Genomic DNA, 27,109 nt, shown 5'->3' with positions numbered 1-27,109 from the left:
GGTACAAGTGAGGAAGACCCACAATAAGTTTTTTTTCCTTCCCTCCGTGGTGCCCTTTATGAGTTAAATTACAATTCCCTTTCCCTTCAGATCCTTTGACTGGATACACCTGATCTTTTGCTCAGGTGGAGTAAAGTTGCTGGGAAAGCAAGACGCAAGCTGTGCCCTTTGGTTTCCCACGCAGGCCAAACGGTGAAGCAAGCATCTGAGTTTGGAGAAGGGGAGGGGGGAGAAAGAGTGGAGTAACCTCGGTGAAGATTTGAGACGATTCTTCGATTTAAACTCCCAGAACCGCCACCTGACCGAGCCTTGCGACAGGGACCGCCCTCGGATCTAGGCGTGAGGAGCGCCTCTGCTACCAGCGGGGGAAAGGCTGCCAGCCGGTGCGGTTTCTCCCATCCCGGAAATCTTTCGGCGGCTGCGGGCACAGGACGCTTCCGACAATGGCCCCTAGCGACGAGGGCCCGAGGCCTGAGTCGGGGCCCCACCGCGCGCCGCCCCGACCTCTCGTCCTTCGCCCCGACCTCTCGGTTTCCGCCGCTTCCCAAGAGTTCGGCGGTGGATCGACTCGGAACTAAGCCGAGGGGGGGGGGGGGGCTTACGCGCAAGTGCACGTGCGATCCAATTCCATGGGTCTGTGACGTGAATTGGCTCGCCGACCGCCTCGCGACTTCCTTTCCCGCTCGGACTCTCTCCAGGCAACTCAGCCGAGGAGAAGAGAGGGGAGGGCGGGCGCGTCAGGAAAGGGAGAGAAACGGAGCGAAAGACCCGGCGGAGCCGACCCGAGATTGAGCGTCGCCAGGAAAGAAGAGAGCCCTCCTCCTTCCCGTCCTAGCGATGCCGTCGCCACCTCGGACGCGCGCGGTTTGAAGGCGAAGACGCCAGGTGGGTCTCTGCCCCGAAGCAGCTGCTTCCTCAGGAGTTTGCCCCGTTCCCTCACAAAGTTCGCTCAGCTCGATTGCTCCGGATCTGCCACCTCGTGGCAGGGGAGCTCACGTAAGAAGAGCCTTGCCAAACACCTCCTTCGCGGACGAGGCGCGCTGGGATAATAAACTCGGAGCGAAAAGTTACTGGTTGTAGTTTAACCTCGCCCCAGCCCAGCCCACCCGGCCGCCGCCGGGCCCCTTGGAAGGTCGGACAGAACCGCCCGAGGACTCTCAGAATCCAGGTTTGCTTTTCTTTGCCGGACCCGACATCGCTTTCCTTATTTTTCTTCCTCCGAGAGTTACTGACTAGATGATCCTAGTTAATCACCTCTCCGCCTGGAAACCAAAGCTCTGGATTCTGCTTTCTTTGCAGGGGCTCAGAAATTGGACCCGTCTTGATCCTGCCAGAAGGCAAGCTGACCTGGGTAGACCATGCAAAACAATCACCCTCGACTCCTGCAGCCTTTACAGTGGCAGAGTGGACATAGAGAGGTCCGGGTGACCGTGCAGAGCTCAACCATTCAATCCGCTGCCTTTGCTCCTCCACCAACGTTGCTGAGGAAGTCCTTGGTGGCTGTGGACATTGTGTGTTTACTTGTGGGTGAGTGAAGGGTGGGGGCTCTGCAATTTCTTACCTACTAGTATGTGACAATTGTTTATCAAGAGACCTTTTGCCACAGAGGAATGAGAAATGAGAAGGAATTAAATAGGCAAGTTCTCTCCGCAATAGAGGTGAACCGACCAGCTTATTTTGTGCTCCTACTGCTACCTCCTTACTCATATCACTGGATATTCTTGTGTCTGTCATGTTTCTTGTCTGAACCAAGGGGAACTGGGAATCTCCAGCTTCCCAATCTCTGGTATCATTCACTGAGTAAAACCATACCGTGTAGAGTTCCCACCATACTGGGCTTGGCTAGAAATAGCTAGAAATGATGAAGGTTGCACTCAACATATCTGGTGGCTAATAGAGCATGGAAGGATTCTTGCAGTTGAAGTGGCCCTTTTCTGAAAATCTAGAAAACAAAATGTTGAATCATTTCTCTGGTAATTTGTACATGCTTAATTTATGTGGCAGTCCATTTTATATTGGGTTTGGATAATTGGGAATCTGGTAATACAGGACCAAACTTGTTATCTATCCTATGGAAGAATCAGAGAAACCACTACTGGGTGCTCCAACTGGGCATACCCAAGCTCTTATGTCTACATCAGTCCAAGGCTGTTCTGAGTCGGAACTTGCAGCCGAAACCACTGCTTGGATATTCATTTAATCCTCCACAGAAGACTTTAATTTAGTCCTTAGCATCTGCTGTGTAAATTATGTTACCATGAATCATAGTTGGTCCCCGGCTAGGACGGAGCAGACAGCTCTTGAGCAAAGTCAAGTCTTCTGAAATAGCTTTTCTGATAGGGTGTTAAGTATATGACACTCAGTTATCAGGCTCACTTCTACTTTCTTGCTCTGCAATGTGCTCTGCTATAGAGGTTGATGTTGGGAAAGCAGTAACAGTGGATGGGGGTGGGGATATGTGGGGACCAGTATCAGGAGAGATTGCAATGGATGTCACTTTGCCCACTCTAGCCTCCAATAAACATTCAATAAGCTTTTTCCGCTAACTCAGAAACCACCTATAAGAAGGGCTCCCTGGATGTTGAAGACGTCTGTGAGGGAGGCCAACTTTATAGCTACATGTGGCACTTTTAGGAGTACTAAGAACTCTCAGGCACAGGGAGCTCTTCCTTTATTCAAGGGGATATGGCTGTTTGGAAGTCAAAACAGCAAATATTTCTGCAGATTTGTGCTTCCTGGTTAATGATCTTCTGCTTGTTGGTTAATAATTGTATAGAGATGAGAACAAATTCTTGAGAAGAATGGGCAATCACAGCATGCAGAGCCTTAATTCTGCCCTCTACCCACTGAATCGCTTCTCCCCTAGTCATTTCCCCGACCACCTACTGGACTTTTCTTATAGTTAAGCCTGGAAGAGGTTTGAAACCTTGTTCCACAAAGCTCTTTCTGCAAGTATCCACAAACCCACGTGGATATTAATAACAAACAAGAGAGTCTGGACCCCTTTTTGGTAACATCTGATTCTTCCCTGTGGAAGCAAATCTTGTTTATAACATATGATGGAACACCTGGGGAAGTTTTGGGTCAAAACAAAGGGCTATTTGAATCCCATCAGAATTAAGCCAAGGATTTGGGTTGGGTAAAATTTTTGGAGCCATTATTGCAGGAGATGTGGTCCTTTAAAAAAAAGGAACTGGATTTTATTTTTCCTTGAAGATGTTTTGCTTCTCATCCAAGAAGCTTGTGAAGAAAGCTGCCAAACGACCACCTCCTCTTAAAGTCCAGGTGCCTTTTGAAAAAGCACCTTTGGGGCAGCCATGACCTGGTCGACTGAGAATCTCCATAGACTAAAAAAAAAAGGAAGCTGCAGGAGACCAAGTGATAGTTTAAGATAACCCACTTTTGCTGCTCGTGGCGGCAAAGATTAGGTTTCCACGTCTGCTAACCATATGGTACCGTCAAGTCCAGACTCCAGTGAACTCAGTTCAGTCATATTTCTGCCTTCTGACATTTCCTAAGGCTCTACCCACACATTTATTATTGCCTCCAGCCCTAGAGGCTACTTTTTAAAATGAATGTGGCATTTTCCAGGAAGTTAAATTCTATACCCTGGTACCAGGTTTTGTGCTCACAAACAGCCTCAATTTTATGCTAGATGAATCGGAATAATAAGGAAACTTTCAGACAGAACTGATGAGGAGGGAAAGCTCAGTTTAAATCCAGCCTATCAGAAAATTTTGGCTGCTTCCTTTTTCAGTCACCTCCTGGCAGGGTTTCAGCAATGAGAAGGACAAGAGTGAGCTCGGTACAAAGAGAAGTGCTTGGTGCTTGGAGACAGATGTACAGCCATCAGAAAGGGCATTCATCAGAATGGCACAAGGGAATGATAGAAATAGAAAGACAGAATCCTAGGGCTGGGAGAGACCTTGGAGGCCGCCTCGTCCCATCCCTTGCCTAATGCGGGAGCCCTTATTTAAATGCGTATGTCCTCATTCCAGGGGGGATATTCCATTTTTCCATTTCAATAAGCCACTTTTTTTTTCTGAACTATTTTGTACATTTCTGAAGGCTGAAGGGTTGTATTTCAAAACACAAAAGCTGAGCCCAGTTACAGTGTGTGTGTGTGTGTGTGTGTACACACACATGCTCCCTTATGTTACTGAAGTCCTTGAAAATATTCCTAAGGGACTTAGAAAGTGATCTGGTCGGTCTCCAAAGAAGCCTTAATTTATTTTTATTTTTTAAGTAAAAAGTTCTGATATGAAAACATAGCCCAAATTAGATGGCTTGTTGTGTTCCAAGTTGACGTGGGGCCCGGGAAAGCAAAAGGGAAAAACAAGAAAAGCAGACTGGAGCAAAGGGAAAGAATTATTTTCACTGTTTGTTGCCACTGTAGTGATATCAGTTTTTACTGACTTGAAGGAAGCCTGTCTTTTAACCTCTTCAAAGCAGTCTGATTTTAATAATAATCACAAGCAAATATAGAATATTGTCCAGACAAGACCAACTCCCATGTTCCCCAATCAGCACACACACCCATGCTAACCATACTTTAAGGGAATGATGTTCCATCATGGAGGCAGCAGGTTGTGAGGCTGCTTTGAAGTCTTCAAAGACCCTCAGATCTTTTATCTTGTAATTCTTTGAACAATCTTGTTATCCCCATCATGCAGATAAGGCTAAGAGAAGAAATTGTCTGAGGTCACCTAATGAGTTCCTGGCAGATATGAATTTTTAGTGGCTAGTTGTAGATTTGAGAGATCAAAGGTATCACTTCAGTTCACAACTACAGCAGAACAAGCTATAAAGTATGTAACCACATTTGAAATGTGACTCTTTACAAGTGAAGCAGAAAAAAATTGGATACTAGGAAAGTACCCATTTTTTTCTCCCATAGAATTAGCTGTGAATAGGACCAGGTCTCTGAGAGAATTTCAGACTAGATAGACTTATTTTATTTATTTATTTTATTTTATTTATTTATTTTGTCAAGCAATTATAGAGTGGTAATTTGTACAAATAAAACATTAGATAAGTAATGATAAAAAATAACAAAAAAAACAATAGGACAGGGACGGTACGCATAAGCGCACCATTATATTTTCCCAATATAGGTTAATAGGAATTCTATGTGGGAATTCTGGAATTATTGTAACAATATTGGATTGTAGTCTAATGAGATTCATTAGGAAAATATCATTTTAATAAGTATACAACAAACAGCCTATAGAAGAGAATGTCTGCAGAAATCAAAATAAAGTAAGATTAGCTGATTTTAGGCATACCGTACTTAGTCACAGCTTGAGGGGTGGGAGAAATCTGATTTGTCCTTAGGTAGAGTAGCTATTGTCTTTGTAACAACTCTGAATTAGATGTTTGCAGATAAATTTCCTAGAAGACTGTACTTGTTCATAAATTGTAAGAGATTGGATCTAGACTTTCTATCTCAGAGACCAAAATATCTTTTATCACTGTGGAAACTAGTCTTAAGTATCAATGCTTCCTTAAGAGTCCCCTTTCCCTAATATATAGCCCAGTTTCATAAAGATATATGAACATGCTGTTTCTCCTTGTGTAGGAATTAGGAATGGGACCTTCATAAACATCAGAGAGATAGAAAATGATACACTGTCTGCCATATGTCAGATGGAAATAGACACGCCGGTTTTAGATTTCATTCATAAATAGGTTTCCTGTGGCACATATACTGTCAAACTACTAGCATGTGCAAAGATTTATTTTAAAAAATTGGAAATTGTTCAGGAATGGTCGCTTTAGAAAAACCACAAGGCAACTGCTGCCCTCCAGTATCAGAAATGTCAAGGAACACTTTGAATAAGGAGGATTCACTTTTAGCTATTGCTGCTAACCTCTGTGATGGATAGTTGTTCTGTCTGGGTACCCATTATCAAATAATAAAGCAGGAATTCTATGTAATAGTGTGCACCATGTGATATAGTATTTGTAGAAAGTAGTACAGAACTTTTTGATACATTTCATTGGTTCTAGAATTTTTATGTTTGAAAAGAATATTATAAAATATAAATGTCTATTTTTCTCAGGCAAGTGCATATCTATAGTCAGAGGCAGATAAGATAATGCCTTTGGGGCAGATCTGGGTGAAAAGTAGAATTAAACTTTGTCTAACCAAAGCAGGTCAGTTGAAAGTTTGGGTGATCTTTCCTATAACCTTGGAATGTGTCTTTTCATCCTTCATGTTCTATCAATAATCCTCTTTTGACTCTATACCAGTGATGGTGAATCTTTTTTTCCTCGGGTGCCGAAAGAGCATGTGCGCATGCTATCATGCATGTATGAGTGCCCACACTCATAATTCAATGCCTGGGAAGGGCAAAAGCAGCTTCCTCCAGCTACCTGGAGGCTCTCTGGAAGCCGGAAACAGCCTCTTTCCCAATTTCTGGTGGGTCCAGTAGGCTTGTGTTTCACCCTCCCCAAGTTCCAAAGGCTTCCCTGGAGCTGGGGGAGGGTAAAAATGACCTCCCCCATCCCCCCCAGAGGCTCTCTGGAAGGCAAAAACACCCTCCCAGGAGCCTCTGTATGATCCAAAAATCATTTGGTTGGCACATGCATGTTGGAGCTGAGCTAGGGCAATGGCTGGCGTGCCAGCAGATATGGCTCCGCGTGCCACCTGTGGCATCCATGACATAGGTTTGCCATCACTGCTCTACACAGTTTTAGCCCAGCATTAGATATATGCTAGAGCCAGTTTGTTGGGAAATTTGGCCAGACCCTAAGAAGGAAATTAGCACTAGAATTGTCTAGGTGGACTGATATGAATGGCTAGTAAGGAGCTGACTTGTTCAGGCCACTACTTCATCTGCAGAATTTGACAGAGATCTGGAAAGAGCAAGGATTCAGGCAACTTGGCAGACTGGCAGTGATAACAGGGTTGGCTCAGAGGTTGTGGGCAGGAAGAGGCATTCAGAAAGTACTGTATCTCAGATAAGAATTGGATTGTACCTCAAATGGTGACCAAGAAGTACTTGTAGCTATAAAAGCTCAGGTTGACTTGGGACAAAAAGAGTTCAGGTTGTAGTAGGTAGGCAAAATCTGTTCCAAGAGAAGAAAGATTCTGGTTTTATCCCCAGCTGGAATTTCCAGATTGCTTCTGTATCTGCATTTGTTCCCAACACAGTTTTGTGAGCATCCTCCATCCTCTCTCCATTGCTTTCCTACTTTCAGTTCTTCATGAACCTTCTCCTCCTTCCCTGACATCACAGGCTGAATTTTGCTGTCCTGGGTGTTGCTGTGAGAGGGGACCAGACAGGCTGCTTCCTGTTTTCAGAGACCAGGAGTAACACCCTGCCAAATAATGTCAAAAGAGTTATCATTCAGGGCTCAGAGCAAGCCCTCTGTAGGAGACAGTTGCTTTGTAGTTGAAGGCTGGTTTCATGCATTGTGCTAAGCCACAGACTGTTTCTATCATGGTTTGTTGAGGAAGCTAGTTTGTTGAGGAAGCTATGTCTTGCAAAGAAGCAAAACAGCCGTGGCTTGTTTCAGAAGTGGGTTCCTACCAGTTCGGACCACTTCTATAGTAGTAAGTTGGCAGCCTGGGTTGCTAGAACCAGAAGAGACCCAGGCCTGACACACCCCACCATCTTGTTTTTTGCTTCTGCGCTTGCACAGAACCTTTTTTTAAGTACTTTTTGTGAAGTATGCACACCGCCATGGCATGTCCCTGAGTGAACCAGCAGTAAAACAAACAGGAACCTACCCCTGGCTTGTTTGGCTGACTTCGTTTCCCCACTTTTTTAGCTGCTCTTGTTTTGCACTTCTAGTGAGTCTGTTAGAGGAGAGCAAAACACACAAACAGGCAAACCATGTCCCCATCTACTTTATTCTAAGCAGAAAAATGGAATACATTGTGCCTTAGGTCATGTGTGCATCCAATCAGTTCTTCAGATGGGGACTTTCAACCTGGTGGAACTGCTCAACCAGTCTCACTGTTTGCTGGGGCTGCATGTGGGCAGTTGGCCAGGAGAGGCAATGGGAATACTCAGGGCGCCAAGAGAAGTGGATATTAATAGCTCCCTCCAAGTGCCAGGGAAGATCTACGTGCATGGCAGGACTGGGGCACCATATAAGGTGAGCTTTGGGGGGGGGGGAGAGAGATGATTGCAAGAGATGGCTATTGTGGGAATCTGGAAACCTTATTGTGAGCTAGCAAACAAGACCTTCGGGAAATCAGGAAAGGGGGTAGGAGGAGCATTTGGATAAGGCTTGGGAATGTGTAGCTTCTTAGAAATACTCGTCAAATAAAATTAAAAGATTGAAAAGACACATATTGGCATAACTGAAACATGTGAGGCAGGCTGGTGTTTGACCTCAAAGGATCAGGGGCTGTTATTATCCCCGCCCCAGATAATCCACATGTCATCCCTGAAACCCTACTGCTAGCTATCCCACCTCAACCAGCAGCTGGGGAGGTGGGTAGATTGATTCCATTGCATTTCAATGAAGGAATATGCTCAGGAGCTCTCAAGGGACCGGCACAGGCCTTGCCTTGTTTTTCTAGTATCTTAATTCTAGGTTTGTGGTTCTGGTCTCTGAGGTTTTTGTTTGGTTCACTTCCATCATATTCTATGTACTGTTGCCTTCATGTTTTGCCTCCTGCTATTTGCTACTCCTAAAAGAGACAAGAGAGTTGGATTCCCAGAGGAGTCCAATTGGCAAACTGGAGCCTTATCAAGGCATTCTAGAGAAAGGGAGATTACTTGGTGGGTTGGGGAAATGCCTGGATGCATATGCCTAGCTCAGCTGTCCCTTCAAGGCTTGGGTAGTTGACAAAGAAACCCTGATGGTCATTCTGTGGCATTCTCTGCCTTGATGACTGTTCTGTCCCAGCTGTCTGCAACTTGACCCTAGTGGATTGCAAAAGGTATTTCTGGTCCTGGGCAAACCTCATTTTCTTCGTCTACCTGAATCCCATTCTGGCTCCTAGGAGGCTCCAAGTTCTATTAGGCAGAGAAACACAGTTCAGACATGTCACATGGTGCATTTGATTTGCCTTTGTTTTTGAGCATTGGGCAAACCAAATCTTGTGATTGGTAAATTGTTGTTTTTCCCCGAGATAACAAATGAATCTAGTCTCAATATTATGGTTGATTCAGTCCCAATTGTGGCTTAGTGCTTTTTGTCAACTCAATCAATGACATGCCAAAAGTGAATCTATTAAATATTGTGATAAAACCACAAATTTGGGAAACTGTTTCCCAAGTTCAAGCCTAAGGGCAGTTCTGCACTACTGTTGTCCTGTGCTGATGCCAGCTGAACTCTAAGCTAATTTGAAGAAATTCTATGCAGGTTGGGACATTTCAACAGCAACTTGCCAGGAATTCAGATTGGACTGCTGGCTGCTATGCACACTCTCGCCCCAGACAGTTCCCCCGTTGCTGTGCCCTCCCAGCTTCCCATGCCAGGAAAGACATTGCCAATCGCTTTATTTTCCATGGGAGGGAGAGGGAAAACGAAACAAAAGTTGCAAGAAATGCAAGAAAGAAACTACAATTTTTCCAAATCTCTTTATAGGTGTGCTTTCTGATACTTTAACTTTGAAAATAGCTTTTCAAAAAGTAATTAAACAGAAGCAAAACAAATTGTTTTGAAATGGGAGGAAAGGAAGTTACACTGGTGAGAGTAGCATACAGATCCAAAATGGTGGCCCAGCATTCCTGCTGCTACACACAGCAACTAATAAAAATGCAAGGGCTCACTTAGAAGAAATAAAAGTGAAGCAAGCAACTTGGACCTCATCAGTCCAATGGGCAGAAGCCACAAAAAAAAAGTTCAATGTGTAACCAGGAAACACCAAGAGAGTGGCATTTATTTATTCATTTATTTATTTGTTTGTTTGTTTATTTGAGTTGAAAGGGACCTTGCAGGTCATCAAGTCCAACCCCCTGCTTAAGCAGGAAAGCCTACACCTCCCCAACCAAATGCCAGTCCAATCTCCTCTTGAAAATGTCCAGAGTTAGGGGCATTCACAACCTCCGCTGACAGGCCATTCCATTGGTTGATGGCTCTGACCGTCAGGAAGTTCTTCCTTATTTCCATGTTGAATCTCTCCTTGGTCAGCTTCCATCCGTTGATCCGCGTCTGGCCCTCTGGTGCCCTGGAAAATAGTGTGACCCCCCTCCTCTCCATGGCAATCCCTTAAGTACCTGTATACTGCTATCATGTCCCCATTGGCCCTTCTTTTCACTAGACTATCCATCCCCAGTTCCTTCCTGATCATTTGAAGATGACCTCATCTGTTTCTGCTATCCAGAAATGGTGGTTGGACAGGTGGCCTATGGTTATGACAGGACAACATGGATGTGCAAATGCTGTATGCCCTTATGGCTGCCTCACATACCCTGCCTTTGCTATTCTTCCAATTCTCCCTGCTGAAATATCAATATAATGGTTTAGAACAGGGGTAGGCAAAGTTGGCGCTTCTATGACTTGTGGACTTCAATTCCCAGAATCCCTGAGCCAATCATACTAGCTGAGAAATTCTGGAAGTGGAAGTCCAAATGTCATGGAAGAGCCAACTTTGCCTTCCCCTGGTTTAGAACAGTGATGTGGAATGTTTCTTTCCTTGGGTGCCAAAAGAGCATGTATGTGCTGTATCGCACATGCATGAGTGCCCAAACCCATAATTCAATGCCTGGGGAGGCCGAAAACAGCTTCTCCCACCCCCCAGAGGCCCTCTGGAGGCTGGAAATAACCTATTTCTCAACTTCTGGTGGGCCCAGTAGGCTCATGTTTCATCCTCCCCAGGCTTCAAAGGCTTTCCTGAGTCGGGGAGAGGGGGGAAATGCCCTCCCCCATCCCCCCCAGAGCCTCTGTGCAAGCCAAAAATCAGCTGGCCTGTACACACATGCATTTGGGGAAAGCAGAATTCATCAGTCCTACCCAGGGAATCTGATGAGAGTAGAAAGAAGAAGCAGGGGCAGGGGATGGGTGGAAGCCGAGTTAGCAGCAGTTGGTTCTTTGTAAACATTTCAGTTCAGAGATGCCGCACTGACTTTGAGGAGCATAATCCTTCTCCCTTCGACTCTGCCCATTCCCATTGCTGACACTCCAAAACCTTCTTAATGTTAAGCACCCTTTCCTTGTCCTCTCCATTCAGTCAAATCCCCCTGATAAGAATGCCATAAGATCACTCTCAAGGTAGCTGCTGATGGAAAGAGTCTTGCATGATAAAGTCTATGCTCTATGACAGCATTTATCAATCTTGGCGAATGGCAAGGTGTGTGGGCTTCAACTCCCAGAATTCTTCCGATTCACCAAGGTTGAGAAGTAAAGGTCTGCTCTATGAGAAGTGTGTCTTCAAGACTTGTTTATGCATAGCATGTTGGGCAGGCCTTATTCCACATATCATGATTTTTAAAAAATGGCTTAGCACAAGGTATGAACCAGGACATAGACTATAAAACCACCATCGTTTCACCAGCAAATTTTCCTTCTATCATTATTCTTATTTCTTTCCCCGTGGTTTGGGTTAGTTTCCCACCTACCTATTTTTTTTTCAATGCATCCACTCATTCCTTTGTTCCTTTTTTTTTTAAAAAAAAAAGTGGTTTGGAATTGTGGGTAGGCTTTTTGATAATATTATGACTCCACTCAAACAATACACTTAATTAGATTACTAAATAAGGCCATTTTCTTGGTTTATACATACAATCCTTTGTATCATGTTCAAGATTCAGTGCCAATAGAAAGCTAACCATGGAGAGAACAAATTGCAGCATTGTTAGGCTAGTATCTGACATAGCTAACCTGAACATAACCAATGGACATCAATTAGAGCTACTTTTTCCCACAAATGTAAGGCATTCTTCAAACTCACTTTGTTTTTGAAAGCAAAAAGATCTTGGCTGAATGAGATACATTCACCACTTTGATAATTATCTGCAAGTGACGGAAAACATATGAGACCTAGAGAGACAAATTACAGCTACAATGTGGTTTTGTTTGGTTTGGTTTCATTTGGTCTTACATACCATGCAAACCGAATCAGGAAACAGCAGCTTCATTTCATTAACTCACTCTAATAATAATAACCTACCTTGTGTACACTTAATTACTGAGATGAAAAATGCATTTGCATTTTATGATGGTGAACCACAGACTTATTGTTCCTTTTCTCCCAATGAAGTTCAGGAAAAAAAGTTAGAAGTTTTGCTTTTCTTAAACAATCGTTTGCCTTATCACCTCATCCCAGATAAAATGTTGTTAGTCTTAAGCTGTGGTTTGTTGAATTATGGTAAAATGTATTGTACATTGAGACCTGTCTCAGATTAGTATCTGATGACATCTTCAGAAGTAGTAAATCAAAACTGTATTTTTTTCATTCCTTTGCAGCTGCATTCAGGGAGGGAGGAGAACTTAAGTTGCAGAAGTGCTTGTCCTGAAAACTAATCCAGGTTTAGACAGTAAAAGGGTCTCAAGTACAGAAGGAATAGGAAAAAATGAGTAAACCACAATATAACATATAGAGAGAGATTTACTTTAAAGTTCCAAAGGAAAATCCTGCTTGAATAGGGTGTTGGATTAGAAGACGTCCAAGGTCATTTCTCAGTCTCCTATGCTTATTCTGTATTCTAAAACTCTTATATGTATTATTTATTACCAAAATGTCCAAATGGCTACAGATGCTGCATACTTGGGAGGAAGGTCCTATGAGTTGCAAGAACATTGTTGGATCTATTTCATATCCATGTAGATACTGTCTCCCTGTGTATCACCCCACCCTCACCCTATCCCACCGCAGGGCAGATTTTGCATTTCTCAGAGCAAGAAATACATGCTGGCTGTTTCTTTCTACATGAAGAATTTAACCGAGACAGGGACTCTCTCTGTCTGCTTACTGGGGATCAGCCAGGGCCCCAAGAATTAGGCCAATTTTGCATGTATATGGATCCATATCTTATTCTTCTCATAAAGAAAGTTTAATGAAGTAAAATAAATAAAATTTAATAAAATGTTAGGTCTAGAATTGTTTTCAGTGCATGACAGCTAATACTAATACTGTACTTCTGGAAAAGCAACAAACTGGGAAAGTACACGTGTGTTGTTTTCTTTTCCCTTTGTGAGGGGTCTTTGGTACTCTATGAGCTTGGTTGTTTTCTTGCAAATGTTTCATTCAGTAGTGGGTTTCACTTACCTTTGCTACCGGTAACTGTGGAGCTGTGAATGCACATGTGTGCTTACTTAGCTCACTTGTGGCCCTTCTGCGCATGTTCAGAACCTTCAGATCGTCCATGATGACGTCTGGGCAGGTGGGTGAAGGCTTCTCCTCCTACCGCTACAGTTCTTCCAAACCTGGGCGAACCAGTAGCAATCCACCACTGGTTTCATTACTAAACTAAGAAACATCATCAGTCATAGTTAATAGTAAGTGGCCCGACTAAAGAACCTTCCAAGATAACTCCCATTCACACTGAGAGGGCAAGCCACTATAATTTAAATTGAAAGCAAACCTTACCAACATTTATGTTAGCTAGTTTGGTATTCACATTTTTCTATACATTGCCTTGTGATGTTTATATGATATCATTAAATAATATTAACATTGTATTATGGTATTTACTGGCATAGAGAGTAAGGAAATGGAAAATATATCAATGTTAATTATCATTTAGTATTCAATATTACAACCATAACATTATTTGGTTTTTTTCCATCCAAATGTAAACGTAACATTAAAAAAGAACTGCAACTCATATCAAATTATCAAATAGATGCTAATGGTTTCAGTCTTAAGCTAATTACTTAATATTAGAAGCTACACTAAATTGTTGCTCTGTGGCGTGTGTTTATATGCTGATAAAAGAAAAAAAGATAAAGCAAATTTAAAATTAAAATAATAAGTAACAATGAAAGGGGGAAAAAATAATTTGTCCTGTTTCTGTAGCCTCCATCCCATTCTTCATCTGCGAATTCAGCCTCGTTTCTCCAGTGCATCGTGGCTTCTTCTGCAATGACAGTAGCATCAGCTACCCCCTGAAGCATCATGAGACCATCAACGACACAGTGCTCATTTCAACAGGCACCCTGATCTCCTTCCTAGCAGTGAGTCAGCAGGGAGGCAAGGGGGAAGGAATGCTAGGCCTTTTCCTACAGCTCTTGACTACAGAATTCCCATAGCCAAATTATCAAAGAATGAACTGTGTAATTGGATACATTTCCTTCATCAAGAGCTAAACATAATGGCCTCTGGAAGTTTTCAAGAAATATTGGACAGCCATATGTCTGGAATAGTATATGGCAGTGATGGCGAAACTTTTTTGGTTCAAGTAGCAAAAGGATGTGTGTGTGTGTGTGCTAGCATGCACACACATGCCCACACCCATTCCCTCCCATGCATGTGCACCCCCTGTGCTGCCCTTGTGCATCTCTGCGCATGCGCACAGGCTCACTAAAGCCTGGGATGGTGAAACAACAGGCAAACCGGACATTTGGAAAAACGGATTTCCAGTTTGCCCGTTGGGCTGTTTTTTGCACTCCGGGGCTTCAGGAAGGTTCCCTGAAGCCTCCGGAGTGCAAAAATCAACCCAATGGGCAAACTGAAAGTCTGTTTTTCCAAACTTCCAGTTTGCCCATTGTGTAGTTTTTTGCACTCCGAAGCTTCAGGGAAACTTCCCGGAAGCCTCCGGAGGGCAAAACAGCCTTCCCCAAGACCGAAAATCAGCTGGCAAGCACGCACATGCGCACTGGAGCTGACATAGGGCAACGCCTCTCATGCTCTCCGATATGGCTTCACGTGCCAACTGTAATGTCTGTGCCATAGGTTCACCATCACAGGTATAGGGTCTCCTGTTTGAGCAGGAGGTTGGACTAAAAGACCATCAGGGTCCCTTCCAACCCTATTATTCTATGGCCTCTGGTCTAAGTGACCAGTGCTCCCTACTTTTTTCATTAAAGATGGGTCCCCCTTTTTCTTTCCCAGTGCATATCCCATTACTTAAGAAACATTTATTCTCTTATCTCTACTCCCAGATTTCAGAATTGCTTATAGAACAACATCTCTGTTCTTTCTTGCAGATCATTATAGGTGAAATTTTGCATGTGTATCATCTGCCTCACAGTTCACGCTCTGCACTCTCCCATCCTTATGCGGCTGCACTCTATAAAGAAATTGGGTCCTTCCTTTTTGGCTGCTGTGTGGGTCAGTCGCTCACTAACATGGCAAAAGTTGCTGTAGGTCGCCTCCGCCCACATTTTCTGGCTGTCTGTCAACCTAATTTCACTCAAATAGTCTGCTCTGCTGGATACCTGGAGGACTATGTTTGCACTGGTAGCCGCTCTAAGGTAAAGGAGGCCAGGTATGTATTACGACAGTCTCTCGATGCCCAGCCCCCCAGTGGCATATTGACAATGATCCACAGGAAAGGAATAGTGTGTATATTTTTTATTCCTGTTATTTCACATGCATCATAACCAAATTGCTTATGAAAAAGGAATGAATCTCCATTTCCCATTTTCCTTCTGATGCTGCATGCAGTAACTTGCCTTGATCTGATAACCTCCAGCTAAGTTAGTTTACAACCCAGGCAGTGGGACACACTAGCCAGAAAAGATAAGAATTGGGTAAGTCTAGCTCAAAGGTGTGCAACATATAAGAGCAGCCTGCAGGTCCCAAGTACCTTTTAGTAGGCCCTGGAGCCACCAAAAAATTCCCCAACAGAAACAAAAATACCTATTAATGTGTGCAACTGCAGCCTCAAAAGCTTTGAAAAAGCATGACCGTTAGAGGCAGACAGAGATGAACCTGCAACCTGAGTGGCTTCAAAACAACAGCTCTTTATTTGGCAACTATTTACACCCCAGCAAAGGCTCGGTCTGACAGCCAGCCCTTTTATAGGGAGCTGCCAGACAGTCTAGCCAATCAGCAGTCAGTATTTTTCTCTCCAGAATGGAGGACCTGACTGAAAACTATGTGCTTCAATCTGAGAATGTAAAATTTACTATCGGCCACAAAAAATGTGTCCATGTTTGATCTGGACTGTGAAGGAGAACAAATAAGCTCCAACTTCCAAAGAGATGTCAATAACTATAGGCATCAGTGCTGGGTATGAACCTGAATTCAACTTAGTTGCTTCTGCCACTAAGGTTGCAGGTTCATCTCTCAAGTTGGAATAGGTACAGAGGCAATGGTGGAATGAAAAAAACAATACTACCAGTTCTTTAGCCATGGCTTGGCTTGGTGGGTGTGACAGGGGAAGGATAATGTATAATCTCCATTGCTACCCCACTCCAGGAAAAGATTACTGCAAAATTCCCATTTCCTCCCAATCGGCTGGGACTTGAGAATAGAGTTGACCAAAGTACTCAAAAGTTCTGCTACTGGTTCTGCAGAACTGGTCAGAACCTGCTGAAACCCACTTCTGTATGGAGGGTCCCATTGGCTTTTATTATTTTATCACAGACCATAAGAGAGAAATCTCAAAATTGAGAAAGTGAAGCCAAAACCCAAGAAAGAGAACAATTTTGGTATAATAAAGAAGAGAGTTTTAAGCAATTTTTTTTAAAGCTTGTCCACAAGGATCATTAGAAGTGAAATATAAAAGAGAGGCAGCCACTTTCTTACCCCAATAGCTTGTTTCGTTCAATCAGACTACTGAATTGGATGGACAATCTCAAGGAGTGGCAAAATGTTTGTCTATGCCCGTGGAGAAGGATATAAGCAGTGATGGGCTCCTACGGGAACGGTCAGGAATGCAGTTCCGGTAGCAAAATTTGGAGCTCCACCCCAGAGCACCCAATTTGCACTGAAAGATGTTGAAGCAAAATGCATAAGCCACGCCCACAGTGTGGTAGTAAAGATTTTGGTAGCCCATCACTGGATATAAGTGGTATATCCCATGCAAGAGACACAAATCCAAGCAAATAGAAAAAACCTTGGATTTCCCATTCAACCATACTCAGTCCTGCAAGCTCCAGCCATCAGGGTAGAAGGCAATTCTTATGCCATCCAAGGCAGTGCATTATCTTTTGAGAATAGGAAACATCTTTTTTCTTTTGTTTTAACATTATATATTTCTCCCAACATTCAACCTACCTCTCTGCCATTTCCATTCCTCTTTTCTGGTTCTTACATGAAACACTCCATCAAATGTGTTCCATGTAAATTCTGGAGATTATGTGGACTGAGACATATAAATTGGAACGATGATGAGCAGTTAATCCAGACAGAACTAGAGGGAATGGTGGGGAAGTCTGTGCAGTTCAGCCTGTCATTATCCCAGCCTCAGAGAAAGAATGGGATCAGATTTCATTTTGGAACAAACAAAACATATGCAGAATCTGTTTTCTACCTGCAGTTTACCTCTCTCCAACTTCTTTGATCTATCCCTATTTGGCTTTATCTCTGATTTGAATAGGTTTGCTCTCAGCTTAATCATGATGGTAGTCATGAGCAGAGGAGACAGAATGCTTTAAAAAAACAGGGAGGACTGATAAATTGGATCATTTGAGGCTTCTTTTAGAGAACAATGCATTTATTGTATTGCAGTCTTATTATTAGCTTGACCCAAAAGCTACAGTAAAAACTGACCTCAGCTTTCACTGTGTATCAAGCCTTTCAAGGCTGACAAACTCAAGAATCTCTTGGGTTTTTGGAAAAACCTTTATTGCTAGAGGGGTAATGTATCAAATTCTCAGAAGTCTGTCAAATCACTTCTCTAGGTCAACTTAAACTGGAGTTAGTCTTGAGTCTCTTTCTCATATTTGCCCCTTTCTCTGTATGGTCTCAGGGACTGTTAGACATTCCATTATACTAAATCTATCTACCTGGGCTACAGAAATCTGTATCGCCATTAGATGGCAGCCAAGAGAACTTTCAGAAGCCTTTGCTGGCAAATACAGTAGTACCTCTACTTACGAACTGAATTCGTTCCGTAACCAGGTTCTTAGGTAAAAAAAAGTTTGTAAGAAGAAGCATTTTTTCCCATAGGAATCAATGTAAAAGCAAATAATGCATGCGATTGGGGAAACCACAGGGAGGGTGAAGGCCCTGTTTCCTCCCAGGAGATTCTTAGAGAGGCCCCACTGAGGTTTCTTCCCGCCTTTTCTGACCCTGTTCCCTCACAGGAGATTCCTAGAGATGCCCCACAGAGGCTTCTCCCCACCTTTTCCGGCCCTGTTTCCTCCCAGGAAATTTCTAGAGAGGCCCCACGGAGGGTTCTCCCTGCCTTTTCCGGCCCTGTTTCCTCCCAGGAAATTTCTAGAGATGCCCCACAGAGGCTTCTCCCCACCTTTTCCGGCCCTGTTTCCTCCCAGGAAATTTCTAGAGAGGCCCCACGGAGGGTTCTCCCTGCCTTTTCCGGTTACAGTTTCGGAGGCTCGGGTCTGTAAGTGGAAAATGGTTCTTGAGAAGAGGCAAAAAAATCTTGAACACCCGGTTCTTATCTAGAAAAGTTTGTAAGTAGAGGCGTTCTTAGGTAAAGGTACCGCTGCAATCTTTTCTCCGTATAATCAAAATAATTTGTTCTCCAAACTTTAAGCCTGATGAAAATGTATGGGAATGTAAGCCTCCCTAAAATAATGGATTTTAATGAAATAATTAATAGTTGTAAGCCAGCCCGAGTCCCCGAAGAGGGGAGGCATATCAATCAATTAATCAAATAAATAAATAAATGCTTTGAGTCCAGGGATTATGATTAATGTTGGTGGGGTTGGAGCTTTTAAGGATGCCCATCAAACTATCAAAAGGACATCAGAAGAAAATGGTTTAGTGTAGTCAGTGCAAGGTATACCAAACTAAGCAGTACATATTATGTCCTCTTCAGAGAAATATCTTATTTTCTCTTTCAGAAAATCCTTCTACTCTGGCCATGCCTCCTTTGCCATGTATAGCATGATGTACTTAGTGGTAAGTTCCTCTCTTCAGGTTTGCAGTCGTGATATTTGGGAAGAAAGCAGATCATCACCCCACTACATGAACCACAGGGGGGAAATAAAGGAGTCAGGCTCATGCAGGCAGAAGCCCTATGTGGTAGCTGCCTAAGCATAACCCAGGGAAGGAATAGCCTTGTGGCACAGGTGCAAGGTGCTCTCTTCAAAATTATCAATTAAGACAAGCACCAGTTTATACTGGTGTGCAAAATACAGTTGGAAGATATATCATATGAAGAATTTGCTTTATGGAGCAATCTCCGCAGAGCTTGTTTTGTTTTTGCCTATATGAATGGCAGAAATGCAAGTTACACAACCCTTCTAGGTAACAGAAATTTCTAGAGTCTAGTTGGAAAAAAATGTTTGGTGCTGAGTTAGCCGGCATCCTGAAGTGTCTGCTCTCTTCTTGCTTCAGATTCTGGTTTTAGTTTTTAAGCTTTCAGTGTCTAAATACATTGAAAGCATATTTTCATTCCTCTTCCAGAGAAGAGAGATAGGTATTATATACTTTTTAAAAAATAAATATTAAAAAATTAAGACAGAATAAAAATTAACAAGAATTAATATTTAGAATGAAAGAGAAATGAAAGAAAAAATAGCAGAAACAATGGGCAGTAATCAAAGGAAAGGAAAAAAAGAATTATAAATAAGTGACCTGATACAAAACACAAAATAACTTCTTACTCTGTGTTTACAGCATTGTTTACATTTTTCTATATTATTTTTATTCTAATCTTCAATTCCATAAAACATCATTTTTTCCTATTTTCCAATAAATAAAAGGTTCTCAATCATTACATTTAGACATTTAAATCTACAGCAGTCAATTGGCCAGCTCAACAAATTCATTCCTTCATTGTTGGTAAAATAAAACCTTTCTTCCTTTATGCATATAATAATCTTGCTTGCGTCATCAAATATAAAAACAAAGTTCCATATTTTTTTTTCCAGCAGCTTATCTTTCTATCCCAAAATAAAAGTCTCTGTCTTTAATTGTATATGAATCCTTAAAATCTTCTGTATTATTATATCTAATTAAGTCCAAAATCTTCTGGCTTATTTTACCCATTCACCAAGTGTGATAAAATGTCCTCTTGTTGATTACATTTCCAGCATAAGTTTTGAAGAGCTTGGAGATGGGTTTTCTAGATCAGGGATCCCCAACCTCTGGTCCACAGACTGGGACTGGTCTGCAGCCCATTGGGAACCGAGCCACACAAGCTGCGGGTGAGCCTACAAAGCTCCATTTGTGCAAGCGGCAGTCACACATGCAAAACCATCCCCTCTCCCCTGCAGACCATCGCTGTGCTGCTAGTCTGCTCAGCCGGAAAGGTTGGGGGCCACTGTTCTAGATGGCAATCAGGCCCCATGTCTTGAGTCAGATCTATCCACAAACTTCCTCAGTTTTTAATATTAATCATCTCCTCCCAGAAAACTTTGAAATTGAAATTTGGATGGAAAGCTAGGCTTGCAGAACCTAATTCCTCCCAAATTGCCATTTCCATTATGGAGAAAAACATCACGCTACCCAATTTATTGTATGAATTTGCCGTATAAATGGAGAATGGTTTAAACCTAATTTGAAACAAAATAGCAGTACTATAGATTTATTTGAGTTTGGCTCATTCAAGTGACCCCAGCCAATTCATGTTCAAGTTGAAATGTGAGTTGTTTGTGGAAATTGCAGAGGAAATGGACCAGACTGCCAGCCTGAGACTTTTTTCTAAAAATGAGAAAGGGGCTATCATGTCCCAAAGAAACAGACTATGATCTTGATCTGATGTGGGTGCCAACGAGAAGCCCATTTGAGTTGCCCCATCTCTACTATTGGAAAAGAATCTTCCTAATAGGTCCAACATAAACCTTTTAAAAATCTGTCACTGCCACTGTTGTCATACTATGCAGGGGGTCTACAAAATGTAGCACACTTATGTAGGAAATACAGTAGTATCTACTGATCTCCCTCTCACATCTGTGTTACCCCCCTGTGTTATGAACAACTAATTTTTAAGGCAATATGAAATCTGAAAAAAAAAATTCAATTCTGCATAAATCGTGTAACTTAATTTTTTAAAGAATGTTGCCATTATTCATTTTTACAGCTGGAAAATATAGAAGGTAAAAAGGGTGAAAGCTGTTGCTTTATCCCTGCTTTCTTTTCTCATAATAGACTGAAATTGGCATCAAGGTAATTGCATAAGGCATCAATTGGTTAATTTTTTTTAAATTATTATTATTATTTGGATTTGTATGCTGCCCCTCTCCGAAGACTTAATCTATTATGATAAGTAAAAAGGTCCATTTATTTGTCTTTCCATGCTGAATCTAGCCAGCCCCTTCCTTCACTTCTCCAATTTCTCTGGAGTTTTACTCTGAGATTCCTGGATAATTGTCATTGCTTCTGCCAGAGTGAAGATTGAAACAAATTGCGGGGAGGGGACTTTCTGTAGAGCTACTGTTTGCTAAATACTCAGTTTCCACTGCTTGTCCCCCAGTTCTACCTGCAGGCGCGATTCACCTGGCAAGGCGCTCGACTGCTACGGCCACTGGTCCAATTTGTGTTACTGATGCTAGCCTTGTACACGGGGTTTACTCGCGTTTCAGACTATCAGCACCATCCATCTGATGTGGTTGTGGGACTGCTGCAAGGAGCACTTGTGGCCTACTGGGTGGTAAGTTACAACCTGTGTTTGACAGTCTGTCTGACCCTCTTTTGCCTCTCTGCCTGCCTTTCAGAGAGGGAGAAGGAGTTAGTTGATCAATATCTGACATTAATACCTGGGAAAATCATAGAAGATATAATCAAGCAGCAGATTTGCAACCACCTAAAAACTAGCAACGTGATTACCAGAAGCCAACAGGAGTGTGTTAAAACAGATTATACCAGAGAAAACTTATTGCCTTCTTTGACAAAGTGACTTAATTATTGGATCGGGGAAATAATATGAACATAGTTTATTTACCTAGACTTCATTAAGGCATTTGGCAAAGTAGACCACACACTCCTTGGTAAGATAGAAAAATGTGGGATAAACACCATCACCACCAGATGGATTTTCAAGTGGTTGATCAACCATACTCAACATGTATTCTTCAATAAGTACATCTAAATGGAAGGAAGCATGAGGTAGGGTACCTCAAACTTCTGTAGTAGGCCCAATACTCTTCAACATCTTCATAAATGATTTAGATGAGAGGATAGAAGGAGAACTCACAGAAAAATAGACTTGACAGATTTGAATAATGGGCCCTATCCAGCAAAGAGCAAATCAATGGTGGGGAAAGTAAGGTCTTGCACTTAGGAAAGAAAAGCCAAATGCACAGGTATAGAATAAGTGGTATCTGGTTCAACTGTAGTGACTGTGAGAGGAACCTATGTGTCCTAGTGGATAACCACTTAAGTATGAGCCAGCAGGATGCTGCAGCTACCAAGAAAGCCAATGCAGTCATAAACTGTATCAACACAGAGATAGTTTCACGATCATGTGAAGGACTGATTTATAGCGCAGTAGTAAAACGACATCTGGAATACTGTGTAGATTTCTTGTCACCATGATATAAAAAATAAGTTGAGACTGTAGAAAGAGTGCAGAGAAGAGCAACAAAGATGATAAAGAGACTTGAAGGCTAAACTGCATGATGAACAGTAGGATGCAGGAACCACCGTATTTTTCAGACTATAGATGAACTTTTTTGTTTCCCCAAAGGGGGTGAAAATGTCTGTATCTTATAGACTGAATACTGCTGAAGCCCCCATTCACACGCTAGCCAATTTTGGGGCTCCACATGCCTCGTTTTCAGGCCTCTTTGTTTGGCCTTTTTAGGCCTTTCTTCAACCTTTTCGGGGGTGAATTTAGGCTTTATGGGCTGTTTTTGAGGGGGGGGTTCCCAGTCCATTTTTGAGGGTTTTTGAAGCTTTTTGGGGCCATTTTTTTAAACTCTGAAAGGTTGGTTTACCTATTCCTCCCTTAACATAAAGTCTGGTCTTGTTTTGCCCAACGTGTTTAAAGGAGGTTGGGGATACAGGGAAGCATGTCTTGCAAACAGCTAGGCCTAATCAGCATTGGATTTAAGAGGTTTAGTTTTTAAGCATTTTTAAATCTTATGTCAGCTTTGATATACAGACTGTGGACAGCTGAGGGCCCTCTGATCTGGCTGTTGAAGCAAAGTTGTAAAATAGCCCCCCACCCCAAATGGGACCTCTGTAGGAATGGTGTATCACATTTCACAGTCAATCAAAAGTTTGAGTCAAACAATATTCACAGTCAAACAAAAGAAAAGGCAGTGAGCAACAGTGTCCCAGCCACTTTTGCAGCAACTGTAAGGGTGATGAAAATTTGTCATTCCTATTTGACTAAATATTGTTGACCCACTGGAAAAGAAGAGGTGCCCAGGTTAGCCATATTGGACAGTAGGGACCCTGTATTGTGATGATGCTGAAGAACAACTTAACTTCAACTGAGGCTATTGCCAAAATAAAGCAGGAGATAACAGCTTCTCTTTGGAAGCTAAAAGAAGAGCAAGGCAAGACAGGGTGGGTCAGGACAGGAAACCAGGAAATAATAGGCCATGATGGGTTGGGTATAATGGAAGGTATAGCCCAGCTGATCTGAAAGTGAACAGATGGGGAAAGCTGCTCTCTAACCTCCATTGTTTTATGTTCTTGCATGCAGAGTCTGGCCTTACTTATTTTAATTCTATACTAAATTCTACACCAGTGATGGTGAATCTATGGCATGCATGCCACAGGTGGCATGCTGTACCACATTTGAAGGCACGCGAGGTGTTGCCCTGCGTCAATTCCAGCATGCATACATGCGCTGGCCAGCTGATTTTCTGCCTTCTTTTCAGCCATTTTTCGCTCTCCGCAGGCTTCAGGCTTCCTAATTTGCAGTTGAACTGATTGTTCAACCAATTGCTGTGCATGTGTTAGTTCTGCTCTCATAGGAAAGCCCACAGACATGCTTCTGGTCTGCAGGGTTGTGCAATAAATACTCCTTATTTTGGACCAGCTAATAAATACTTTTACGCACTAAATACATAATTGCATGCTGATTGGGCAACTATATAGTACAGCAAAGGCTCATCCGGTTTTGTATCCTGTTTCAAAGGTCAGACATCTGTCTGGGATTTCTACACACTCACAAGCTCAGCTCAAAGGCCACTGACCTATGTTCCCATTTGCCCAATAGTGGATTCTCAGTGTACAGATTTCATTTGGCTATGGTATTACAGAAAATTGCTTTTGATGAGTCTGCTGTTGTCTTTTCTCACTTTTCGGGTTGTCAGTGCTAGTAGACATTTTGGCAGTGACTCTTCAAGGTTTTTCTGCCAACTCTATTTGTAATACCAATTATATTTGAATATAATCAGCACGATGCTCTAAACATTGTGAGAGAGGGACTGAATATTGAACTTATAGCAGATAGGTATCATTTCATAAAATTCAATCAAGCTCCCTTTTATATTATCTATTTTTCCCTCCGGATCAAATATCCCACAATGCCTTCACTGTCCTTTGTAAGATAGGCCCTCCAATTCTTTAATTTTTAAACTTGCTCTTTTTCATTACCCCTTTCCTGCTTGTTAAAATCCATAAGGATTCTGTTGCCGTGATGCGGAGGAAATGGATGAGGGTTAGCTCAGTTAAAAGGAACTGGTGAGCAAAGACACCGGGCTTAGCACTAGCTGCCAGGAAACACACACCCTTGTAAGTATTGTCTGTAGACAGCCTGGAGGAACTCATTCCATTTCCTAGCCAGATTGTGTGATTCCAGCCCCTCCCATCTGCCTCCAGCACAACAAAGTGAGCATAAGGCTGAGATGTGCTGAAATTCCGAAAATTATGTAGGAAGACGCAAACTGAGAGCAAATTTATGGGAATTTGACATTCATAACATTTCTATCAGTGTCTTCTATTTCTGATATTAATAGTCTAGCCAGGGGTCCCCAAACCTGACTTGTGGACTTAAACTTTGCTGGCTGAGGAATTCTGGGAGTGGAAGTCCACAAGTCTTAAAGCTGCCAAGTTTGGAGACCCCTGGGCTAAATCAGAAAATGGATATATTTAATAGCTGTATCAGAAAGTTGGAAAAGGCCATTTTGGCCAAAGATTTAAACTATAGACTCAGTTTAATAGTGGAGTTGGATGTTGTCTCTTAACTGTGCTGACCTTCTTTATTGTTACTGTTCATAGTGGTTTATGCCATTTTTCGCATCTTTTCCTTTTCAGGCTTTCTATATTTCCAGCATGTTTCACTGCAAGCAGCAGCCTCATCCCATGCCCTCAAGCATCTTGGACAGTCCCAACTCAGACCATCAGACGGATTGCTAGGAAAGACTCAAAGGCAGACAGAGACTACTTGTGTTTTGTTAGTTGCAGGACCTCAACCAACTGAGCAACTAGCTGGACATTCACTTCTAAACAAATTGCATTGGCACAGTGGCACAGTCATAGCCAGCTTGGGGCTACTTAGAAGCATTTGATCACTGTTGTATCAACAGCCACTGCTACATCAATTGCTGGAAGCACCAGGAGGAGCAGCTATTGGTGCACTGAAGATCTCCCCTCCCTTTGTTGCAGGGCAACCTTGTTTTCATTGGGATCGGAAAATATTAGACCACTCTACGCTTCTTCTTGAGCCTCTCTCCTACTGGAAAACACCATGTCCACATCGCTGTTCCTGTTGGGCTTTCCTTCAGAACACAAAAATCCACTTTTTACAAACCGGTATTATTCAGGAAGACTTGCCCTTCCTCTTTACTGATATTGAGATGATCTCATCCCTGAAGTATGCAATCAGATAGTGTTGCTTGGAGAAGGATGACAACTCTGGAATATTTAGTACCTGTTGTTTTAATGGGGCATTTCTACTGCTTTGAAAGTCACTTGCAGAAATGTACTACTGTAGAGAAGGAATTAAGAAGGAATTAAGCTCTGAAAGTATAGGATGGGAAGAAAGTACCTAACAACCTAGTCATTCTAGGCATCTTCCAATTATGTTGGGATAGCATCACACAGCCGTGTGGCCAAATTTTTAAAAGTCAAGACCTAACTATCTCGTGATTGCAGAAAACTGGTATAGAAAAAGTCATGAAAGACCTGATGAGACCTTTCTCTCTTCCAAACCTGATCTCTTCCGCTCCTTATAATGTGAAAGGTGTTTTTGTAATAAAGGTACTGACAATCACATAATTTAATGGTTGCAAGTGGGTAAAAGTTTGTTTATAATCCTGAAATAACCTTTTCTGGACTTCAGAGTATTCTTGTCAGCCAAGTGTGTGGAGCGCTAAAAATGAGCAAATCTCTTTCTGTTTATTATTGGTATATGTATGATTTTGGTATCTGAAACAGAATACATTCCTAACATACTGGTACTTAGTTTTCATTGAAGACAACTTTGTGATTCTAAAGATATGTAATCTCTTTCCAGCCATGATTCCCTCTAATCACACTTTTCACTGAAAACAGCTGCAGTATTGGCCAAAGAGGAACCAGGGTCTCAGGACATATTTTTATGAACAGAATGTTACCAATTTCAGTGAAGCAAGCAGGAAATAGCCTCTGTGCATAAGAGAGTAGTGTTTACAAATTCAGGGAATTTTTGCACAAGGACTCACAAATTTAAGGTTCAAAGGACCTTAGGAAAGGAGAAGAGAAAGAAGGATGGGTATTCACAACATTGCCTTGCAATGATTTGTGTTGGCTCATTAGTTATTACTAGACATAGGTGGATGGCAGAGAAACTAAAAAATGATTGAGAGATAGAATTGAAAGACTTATGTAATTCAATGATGCTTCAACATTTCGGTGGTGTTAGCTATTACAAAATAAATTGATTGCTTAAGAATAAGCAAAAAAGGGAATGAACAATTCTTATTCTGGGTCCCTGTAGTTTGGTTTTGAACTACATTTAAAACAGGGAGATAGTTATAATCAGTGGTGGGCTACGAGCCGGAACGCTAAATTGTGCTCGCTGCCGCGGCTCATTACTGCTTGCGGGGCCAGTGCGATTTTTGCTTCTGCACCTGTGGAGGTAGCAAAATCACGCACAGAGCCACAGGTGCACCCATGTTTTGGCGAGGTTTTTTGCTTCCACGCATGCCGAAACAAGGGTGCACCTGCGGCTCTGTGCACGATTTTGCTACCTCCACAGGTGGAGAAGCAAAATCGTGCTGGCCCCACAAGCACTTATGAGCCATGGCA

General features: G+C 42.4%; 1 protein-coding gene across 2 annotated transcripts; it reads left to right on the top strand.

Moving 5' to 3' along the window:
- Positions 1 to 26,275, top strand: LOC139161878 (phospholipid phosphatase 3-like). Of its 2 annotated transcripts, none has more exons than XM_070741567.1 (7): positions 1 to 885; positions 1,300 to 1,527; positions 13,922 to 14,079; positions 15,052 to 15,332; positions 18,823 to 18,880; positions 21,399 to 21,575; positions 25,136 to 26,275. In XM_070741567.1, the coding sequence occupies exons 2-7, from the start codon at positions 1,359 to 1,361 to the stop codon at positions 25,235 to 25,237; spliced, it is 945 nt and encodes a 314-aa protein (XP_070597668.1). In that variant the 5' UTR covers positions 1 to 885; positions 1,300 to 1,358; the 3' UTR covers positions 25,238 to 26,275. The 2 variants fall into 2 exon arrangements, with proteins under 2 accessions (XP_070597668.1, XP_070597669.1); XM_070741568.1 differs by having other exon boundaries at positions 722 to 1,168.
- Positions 26,276 to 27,109: the final 834 nt, after the last annotated feature.

The sequence above is a fragment of the Erythrolamprus reginae genome, chromosome 2 (assembly GCF_031021105.1).
Source record: "Erythrolamprus reginae isolate rEryReg1 chromosome 2, rEryReg1.hap1, whole genome shotgun sequence".
Classification (NCBI taxonomy): Eukaryota; Metazoa; Chordata; class Lepidosauria; order Squamata; family Dipsadidae; genus Erythrolamprus; species Erythrolamprus reginae.
The sequence above is the reverse complement of the archived record's forward strand: the minus strand, read 5'-3'. Positions and strand labels throughout refer to the sequence as shown.

What these genes read in the sequence shown, in the direction of transcription:
- LOC139161878 (XM_070741567.1), top strand. Translation starts at nt 1,359, where the DNA reads ATGCAAAACAATCACCCTCGACTCCTGCAGCCTTTACAGTGGCAGAGT. An exon ending in TCTAAGGTAAAGGAGGCCAG is followed by an intron (nt 15,333 to 18,822) that starts GTATGTATTACG and finishes TTTCTCTTTCAG; the next exon opens with AAAATCCTTCTACTCTGGCC. An exon ending in CACTTGTGGCCTACTGGGTG is followed by an intron (nt 21,576 to 25,135) that starts GTAAGTTACAAC and finishes TTTCCTTTTCAG; the next exon opens with GCTTTCTATATTTCCAGCAT.